This window comes from Gekko japonicus, unplaced genomic scaffold (genome assembly GCF_001447785.1).
Source record: "Gekko japonicus isolate JY-2015 unplaced genomic scaffold, Gekko_japonicus_V1.1 scaffold946, whole genome shotgun sequence".
Classification (NCBI taxonomy): Eukaryota; Metazoa; Chordata; class Lepidosauria; order Squamata; family Gekkonidae; genus Gekko; species Gekko japonicus.
This window is the reverse complement of record NW_015162506.1, coordinates 610,174-619,421: the sequence shown is the minus strand read 5'-3', so window position 1 is coordinate 619,421 and position 9,248 is coordinate 610,174. Positions and strand designations below refer to the sequence as shown.

Genomic DNA, 9,248 nt, shown 5'->3' with positions numbered 1-9,248 from the left:
TAACAAGGGACTAACAATGATTCGTAGGGGGTAACGGAGGACAACATATATAAATCTTTTTAAGTCGCACACGTTTGCAGCCGATGAGTTTTTTTTCCAGCTGTAGGCTTAGACGTGTTCCAGACGGCATTCACTCGGCTTGGCTTGATGACGTCAGTTTTTCCAGAACTGCTTCGAGTCACAGCGTCACACTACCACCGCCTGGCCGGATTGGCCCATCGCAGGCTTCTTAATGCCGAAGAGATCTTTCCAGGCTTACGAGCTTACGAGCTGGACATTCCGTTTCGCCGGCTAACACCTCCCCCCACTAGGGGGGTTTAGTGTGCCCACCCTCTCTAAGGAGTGGTACCCATTTTATCTACTCGCCGAAGCTTTCGAACCGCTGGGTGGACGGCGAGCTGGGGACAAGGCTGGTAGCTCACACCAGCGCGGGCTAGAACTGACAGCAGCTCTGTTCAGATGTTACTGTAACCAGAGGATAAATCCTCTGTGCCACCGCTCCCCTCTCCTCCCTCTGTGCCTCCGCTCCCCTCTCCCATAGAGAGCCAGTTTGGTGTAGTGGTTAAGTGTGCGGACTCTAATCTGGGAGAACTGGGTTTGATTACCCACTCCTCCACATGCAACCAAGCTGGGTGACCTTGGGTCAGTCACAAGCTCTGGTACAGCTGTCCTTGAAAAAGAGCAGTTTGTGTCAGAGCTCTCTCAGCCCCACCCATCTCACAGGGTGTCTGTTGTGGGGAGGGGAAGGGAAAGGAGTTTGTAAGCCGCTCTGAGACTCCAAGTAAAGCGCGGGGTATGAATCCAATCTCTTCTTCTTCTTCTTCTTCCTCTGTGCCACCGCTCAGAAGTAGTATTTTTGCTCACAAGACTCCACAGTTTAGAGGGAGCATTGTATGGTAACCCTATCTGGGAGCCGGGATGACCCTCGGGTCCCTAATGATCGAACACTTGGAATCAACATGAGGCTTGCAGCTGCGTGGTCCTTGAAGCAGGCCGAAGCAATTGGCTGCACAAAAACCGCAAAGTGGAGAATCTCTTCCCCTAAAGCAGCCTGTGACGGGAAAGAAAATGCAGGCTGTTTAATTCCACCCCGACTCTTCTTTGGACCAGACCAGCCTAAGTTCTCTATCTGGGCCAAAGCAGACCTCCAGTTGCACAGCTTGCTTTCTCTCGCTCTACAAAACCCACCGGCCCCTCTCTCTGCAAAGTGTTCAAAAGAGGCTCAGATCTGCTTTCTAAGCAAGGCAGCTGAAAAGACCATTTCTGAGCATTTGTTAATGTGATTTTTCTTTTTGGAAAGGGGGAAAAAAGAGAGAGAGAGAAAGCCCATAAAAAGGAGGAGAATAGGTCCAAATTGGATTATGTGAACTAATGTTTTATCCAGCCTCTGTTGCATTCCTTCTGAGAGAATCGCACATCATTAAAATGAAATTAGCCCAGCTGCAGCATCTTGCGGATTTGAAGGGATTTATTCGACCCTGTGTGGGAGGGGGAATACTAGAGAACGCACCAGCCCCGGTGGCTGTTCTGTTGTAACATCTTGATGTCAGTTCTGGGATGCATTGGAGATTCAGGCCAAATATTTCCAAAGTCCACTGATTCTTTTCTTAGCACGAAGGCTCTAGTATCCTTGGTGGAGGGAGGGAAGACAATGGACAACGTGTCCGAAGTAATTTGGGGTGACCTCCTTATAGAACACAGAAACATAGAGCTGGAAGGGATTACAGGGGTCATCAGTCCAACACCCTGCACAGTGCAGGAAATTCACAGCCACGCCCCCCTCCCACTCCCCCAGTGGCCCCTGCTCTGTGTCCAGAGGAAGGCAGAAATCCTACACTAACTCAGCTTAGAGGGAACACTGTTCCTGACCCCAAAGTGGCAATCGGCATTACCCCGGGGGATATAAGAAAGGCCCACAAGAGCTGAGCACCACCTAGGTTAGGGGGAAAGCAAGTGCCTCGCTTGAACAGCGAATTCGCCGCTGGCAGGGCAGGCATGCACGGTCCCCGCTTGAAAAGAGCAGGTGCCCCGCTCGCCTGCCCTCAAAGGTGCCAATTTGCCACTTTCGGCAACGCAAGCCAATTCAGGAGTCATTCAGCCAGCCGAATCACTTTCGGCCTGGGGCACCCGGGCAAGCCAAGGAAGGCAGTTTAAACTGCCTTCCCTCCGAGGGCTGGCTTGCCTGGATGCCCCGCAATGAAGGGAGCATGCCGCCTCTGCAGCACGACTGGAGGTTTAAAAATTAAACACCCCCCCAGTTGCGCCACAGAGGAGGCACACTCCCTTCATTGAAGGGAAGGCAATTTGCCTTCCCTTCAGTGAAGGGAGCCCGCTGCCCTCCAAGGTAGCCCCTCCTGCCTTCCCCGGCCTTCCCTGGCCCACCCACTCCTTCCCCTCACCCAGGGGAAATGCCTCCCCATGCCTTCCCCTCGCCCAGCAAAGGGCTTCCCCAAATCAATGCCGAATATACGGCATCTATTTGGGGAATCCCTGTTTGGCCAGCCAAATCAGATTAGAGTATCTGATTCAGCTTTAAGGTAAAGGTAAAGGTTCCCTTGTTCGAAAGCCAGTTGAATCCAACTCTAGGATTGTGGTGCTCATCTCCGTTTTAAAGCTGAAGAGCCAGCGCTGTCCGAAGACGTTTCCGTGGTCATGTGGCCGGCATGACTACACACCAAGGCGCACGGAACGCTGTTACCTTCCCACCGAAGTGGTACCTATTTATCTACTTGCAATTTCTTGCTTTTGAACTGCTAGGCTGGCAGGAGCTGGAACTAGAGACGGGAGCTCACTCCTTCATGCGGCAACCCGGGTCTCGAACTGTTGAACTACCGCCCTTCCACAGCCTGCAGTTCAGCGTCTTAACCACTTGAGCCACTGCAGCTCCTGTATTCAGCTTTAGCCAGGCCCAAATAATGCCGAATAGGCATTATTCGGGGGGGGGGGGGTTGGTTGGTTCATCCGAACCGAATGCACATCCCTAGTTGTAATCCCAGGAGATCTCCAGTTACCACCAGGCAGTTGGCAACCCCAAGGCAGAGGGCATTGGCTCCCAATTTGTTTCTGGGCCCACTGCAGGGTGCTGCTTCTGACCTTTAAAGCCCTGAACAATTTGGGGCCCATTTCAACTGCTGTGGTCATCTTCAGGTGCCTCCATTCCACCGAGGCTGCATGGGTGGCAATGGGAGACAGGGCCTTCTCGGTCATGGCCCCAAAATTATGGAACTCCTTCCCCAGGGATATATGTCCCTTGCTGTAACTGTTTCCCGCTAGCAGTTGAAGACTTCCTTGTTTCACCTGCCATTCCCCGCACCATCCCTCCCTCCTGCCTCAAGTTTCAATGGTTGGTTCTGTCTCCTGCTCTTATAATGTTCTGTTTTTCATTGTTGGCCATCTTGCTAGCCCTAATTGGGTAGAGAGGTGGAATATAAATTTTGTAAAGAAATGTGTCTGACAACATTGATAGATACAATAAAAATGCAACTTAAATCAGATAGGCAGATAGTAACCAACTGTAACTCAGGGCAGTCTCAAATCTGATGGTCCACCTCATTCATGGGTGTGGGCCACGAACTTCATTCCACACCTCTGGCCACAACCAAATATATTTCCAGGCTCAGGAAGAACAGATCGACAGTACAGGACTGCGGCAGGCAGCAGGGATGTTCTTCCCACTCTGCCTCCTTTGCTCCAAACGGTATCAATCCAGTTCTTTCCTCTGATGAATGGGAAAGATGCCTGTGAATGCTCATGTTAAAATAAGCCTGTTAAGATTTTCTCCTGAAGCGACTGTAGGCGTCGTGGCTTGTCTTCAGATACCAAGGAAGAAATTATTCCTATTCAAACAATGTTTTGTAACGCGCTCAGTGTTACAATGGTATGCAGTCACTTAGCTCGCTCGGGTGAAATATGTGAACATAAGAACATAAGAGACGCCAATGTTGGATAAGGCCAAAGGCCCATCTAGTCCAACACTCTGTCACACAGTGGCCAAAAATACCAGGTGCCCTCAGGAGATCCACCAGTGGGGCCAGGACATTAGAAGCCCTCCCACTGTTAGCCCCCCCAAGCACCAAGAAGACAGAGCATCACTTGCCCCAGAGCCCCTATCTATACCTTGTGGCTAATAGCCACTGATGGACCTCTGTTCCATATGCCTATCTAATTCCCTTTTGAAGCCGTCCATGCTTGTGCATCGACAGTGTTCAGAATCCAGATGCTGGACCTGTATACAACACCCCCAGCCCATAGTGGTGGGACGTGCCACCAAGCTGCAGTACACTTATGGCAACCCCATATGGTTTTCAAGATAATTGACGGTCAGAGGTGGTTTGCAATTGCCTGACTCTCCATAGTAACCCTGGAATTCCTTGGTGGTCTGGTCTCCAATCCTAATAACTAACCAGGGTCAACCCTGCTTAGCTTCAGAGATAAGGCTAGCCTGGGCCATCCGGGTCAGGGCCCTCAACCCCTACTGTTGGCTTAATCAAAACAGATCTTTATAATACAAGAGATGGCATTTGTTTCTGCCATCTGTCTTCAGTTGTGTGCAACTCAAGACCGAGTTCTGTGCTCCCCGTTATAGTCCATCGATGACAAGGAAAAGGGGAGGGCACATTCCTTGCTGGCGTTCTTCTACTGAGGCCACCAGTCCACGAGAAGCCATCACTCACCCTCACTCAGCAGAATCTCTCTCACTGCTTCCCTCACAGCCATGGTGTTGCTCTTTGTGGTGTGGATGAAACGTCGGGAAAAGGAGCGGCACACGAAACAGCTCCTCATCGACCCCGAGGATGATGTGCGGGACAACATTCTGAAATACGACGAAGAAGGAGGGGGAGAAGAAGACCAGGTAAGGAGAGCTTCTTCTCTGGAGGACCAGACCAACTTCTGATGAGCTTAGGTGGCCTTAAATAACCACGGGAGTCCCTCCCGTCAGCAGCCTTCCACAAAAAGCACCTACGCTTCAACAGTGAGGTTATTTTTCATTCTGGCGATAAAATCCAACTTTGACTCAGATAATAGTGAGTTCAAACCTCTACGTTTGCAAACCAAAGAAGGTCCAATTAAGTCTAGAAATTATCATTACAGGTAATAGTACGTGGTGAGACGGAACTTTATGCTGAGGCTAATAGAGAATAATGCTAGGCAGCCTAAACCCCACCACAATTTACAGACCCACACACACTATTACTTATATCTCATACATTCTCAGGAATGATACAACTTGGACTGGCTGGTTCCAAACATATTCTAGCTGCATCTGCAGTCTTAGAAAAACGCCAATACACACCAAAATACACTGATTTTTGCAACGTTCTGAGTGTAGTATTACTGTTGTATCCCTATCCTCTTATGTTTAGTAGTATCAGGAATGATACAACTTGGACTAGCTGGTTCCAAACATATTCTAGCTGCATCTGCAGTCTTAGAAAAACACCGATACACACCAAAATATACTGATTGTTGCAACGTTCCGAGAGTGTAGTATTACTGTTGAATCCCTATCCTCTTATGTTTAGTAGTATCAGGAATGATACAACTTGGACTGGCTGGTTCCAAACATATTCTAGTTGCATCTGCAGTCTTAGAAAAACACCGATACACACCAAAATATACTGATTGTTGCAACGTTCCGAGAGTGTAGTATTACTGTTGAATCCCTATCCTCTTATGTTTAGTAGTATCAGGAATGATACAACTTGGACTAGCTGGTTCCAAACATATTCTAGCTGCATCTGCGGTCTTAGAAAAACACCAATACACACCAAAATATACTGATTGTTGCAACGTTCCGAGAGTGTAGTATTACTGTTGAATCCCTATCCTCTTATGTTTAGTACCCTCCCAAATCCACGTCCAGGCCAAAATGGTCCCAGGTGAGGGATAGGGTATCTCCCGGATATACAGGCCTCAGACGCTGTTGTGGCAACTGCAGTGCAAGCAGACCCTTCCTTTACCTCCCTGAGGGTGGAGAGGACAGCCTGGAGGATCAAGGAAACACCACAGATTATGGCAAGGCAGAAGAATCGAGATAGGGGGTTCAGGGAAACAAGGGTTGCCAACTCTGGGTTGGGAAATTCCTGTAGATTTGGGGGGCAGAGTCTCGAGAGGGCAGGGTCTGGGGAGGGAAGAGAAGAGAAGAGAAGCAACCCCAGCAGGATATAATGCCACAGAGTCCACCCTCCAAAGCAGTCATTTTCTCCAGGGGAGCGGATCTCTGTAAATGGGAGATGAGTTGTACTTCCAGGTGATCTCCAGTCCCCACCTGCGGTTGGTAACCCTATATCACTTCAAGGCGACAATATCTCTTCTCAGGCCTGGCACCGCATGCCAGGGCAACTGGGACTTAATTCAGAGTCCAGATTACAGCCATCCGGGAAATGAAAGGGGCTCTTCTAATTCCAAGTGGGGTTGTTGATCTCAACAACCAATAGCTGGTCTTGAAGGTAGGGGAATGGGGGGAGGGGCTGGGCCATGTTGCATCCTCACATCCCATTCTCAGCCATCAAGTGCTTGAATGTGGACTGGGTAACTGATCACCAAAAGAGCCATGCTCTGTTATCCTGGCTCCTGAGTACGCCTTGTCCTCCTCCTCTGCCAACAGATTGCACTGAAATGCTGTCATTTTGGGAGGGGGGGAAGGGAGAAAGTTCACACTCTTTGGGTATAGATTCTTGCACCCGTGGAAGAACCCCCAGTGGCTCCAAGCCAATAGCTTTCCATGTCATTTTGAAATTACTATCAGTAGCAGGGTGGCTCGTTTTACGTCTCTGTATCTATTGTTTCGCGGGAATATCTATCCCCCGCGTTCTTCAGAGCCTGCCCCATGGTGGGCCGTTCCACCAGGGTGACATCAAAATGCCTGACTCCACGTGCCCCGAGCGACTCTTCTCCCATTCCCCTTGGACTCGAGCCAATCAGGTCATTTATATGCCCGGATAGCGTAGAAGCCACTCGAAGATTTTCAGGGGAAATCTGCTTGATCCTCACTGCCTGCTTCTCCATTTGTTACAGGATTATGATTTAAGCCAACTTCAGCAGCCAGAGAGCATGGATCATGTTCTGAACAAGGCAAATGGAGTCAGACGAGTAGACGAGAGACCAATTGGCGCTGAGCCCCAATATCCTATAAGGCCTGTAATCCCCCATCCTGGGGACATTGGGGACTTTATTAATGAGGTAGGTTCTGGCAGGCTTTCCCTGTTTTACCTCTCCCGGTTTGTATAACCAGCAAGGGCCATTCAGGCAGTTAAGACAAAGAGAGTGCGTATAGGGTATATACACATACATTAAGCGGGGGCCTGCTGATTGTTGCCTAGAACAAATTATGGCTTTCGTTTATCATCATTGTATTGCACTTAGGCCTGCCAAAAGCTCATTGGTAACCGGATCCAAAGAACAGCGAGACATGTAAAGGAATTTGTGGTTTTCAGTGTGCTCCTAAGCAGAGTCACACACTTCTAAGCCCTTTTGTCTTCAGTAGACCTAGGAGGTGATAACTCTGCTCAGGAGGGCAGAGCGTGATTCTCAAATAATCGTGCTCCACGATGCATTGTAGACCCGTTTCTGAAACACAGAGGGGTCTCAAAAACAGTCTGGGATCTGGCTTGGGATCCTCTGCTGCTCTAAATGAGGAGGAAAAGACCCAGTAGACAGGCCCAAGCCCTTGGAGGCATCTAAAGTCCTTCTTTGTACCTCGGCCGTTGATCCCAGGTGGCCTCTTGGGAATTCCCTGCATTCTGCAGGGGGTTGGACTAGATGACCCTGGAGGTCTCTTCCGACTCTATTATTCTAGGTAGTATAGAGTGCCAGACCTGCTTAAGTTTAACAGTGCAATTCACAAAAACAACATCCGTGACAAAAATAACAGAGTCAATAAAGATAAGTTGCAAAAACGTTTACTGTAGTAATTCTGTAGAAAACTTTCTTCTATTATCGCTCACATGCCAACAAATACTGTGCAATGAAAACAATTTGTTTCACAATATTTGCTTTATCTGAGCGTGCAGCAATCCCAATTCTTATCAATGACTACTTATCAACTCTTGAAGGAAACATTCCATGTTGACTCTCTAATAACAGAACCCCTCAAGGTCTTCACAAGGTCTTCTACTAAGTTTAACAGTGCAGCTGTGTTATGTGACAGTCTCTGGACTGTCACATATCTATTTATTTACTTTTAATCCATTTACCTCTTTATATGCCGGATTTCCAACTGGTCACCCAAGTCAGCATCCGGACGCACCATAATGCTGGCCATCGAAACACCCACTAAAATGTAGTAACAGCGACTTAATTCCATCAGAATAGCAAACAAATCAGTTTCCCTGTGAAGTGGTGAACCGATGGTGAAGCTGGCCATTACAAGCTTGGAGAAGAGGCTGTTGTTAGGGTGTAAGCTGGGGTCCCCGACATGGATCCTTCCCTGGTGCCCCCCCTAGTGTTCTTAGAATGTGGGTTGGGCCATGGGGGGCTCTTGCCCAGCCAGACTTCTAATTAGCCACTGGAGAACTGATTGGCTGTACAGATTAAAATACTGTTGTTTCAGCCGCAGGTGCCACTATAGTGTTGGCTTTATCCTCTTTCTTTCACTCATCTTTCCCAGTGTTTTTTTTTTTAATTACCCCTCTCCTCCCCATGGGCGGGTTTCCTAAGCCATTTCTGGAGAAGAGGCTGTTGTTAGGGTGTAAGCTGGGGTCCCCGACATGGATCCTTCCCTGGTGCCCCCCCTAGTGTTCTTAGAATGTGGGTTGGGCCATGGGGGGCTCTTGCCCAGCCAGACTTCTAATTAGCCACTGGAGAACTGATTGGCTGTACAGATTAAAATACTGTTGTTTCAGCCGCAGGTGCCACCGTAGTGTTGGTTTTATTCTCTTTCTTTCACTCATCTTTCCCAGTGTATTTTTTTTTTTAATTACCCCTCTCCTCTCCATGGACGGGTTTCCTAAGCCATTTATGCACTATCATTTTTGCCATTCGTTTGTCCCTATTGCTTTGGGTCCCCGTCCCCCCCTTTTCCACATGTGTTTTGCTCCCTCTGGGATTACTAGAGAGAGCAAAACACATTGGTGGGGGGGGAACCCTGAAGCGATAGGGACAAATGAGTGACAAAAATGGCAGTGTGGAAGTGGCCCTAAACTCTGCCTCCTGAGGCAGCCATTTTGTAGTGGGGGCGGGGCTGTTTTTGTAGCAGGTACTCATTTGCATATTAAGCGACACACCCCTAATGTAGCCAATCCTCCAAG

The 9,248-nt window shown here is 48.8% G+C and overlaps 1 protein-coding gene across 1 annotated transcript in view; it reads left to right on the top strand.

The window, feature by feature from the left end:
- Positions 1-9,248, top strand: part of LOC107106051 (cadherin-4) — a gene marked incomplete at its 5' end in the record, with an annotated part of 75,958 nt that overhangs the window by 53,448 nt on the left and 13,262 nt on the right. The window contains 2 exons of the mRNA XM_015406136.1: positions 4,713-4,852; positions 7,018-7,182. Of these exons, the coding sequence (XP_015261622.1) occupies positions 4,713-4,852; positions 7,018-7,182 (305 nt within the window). The remainder of the gene's footprint in view (positions 1-4,712; positions 4,853-7,017; positions 7,183-9,248) is intronic.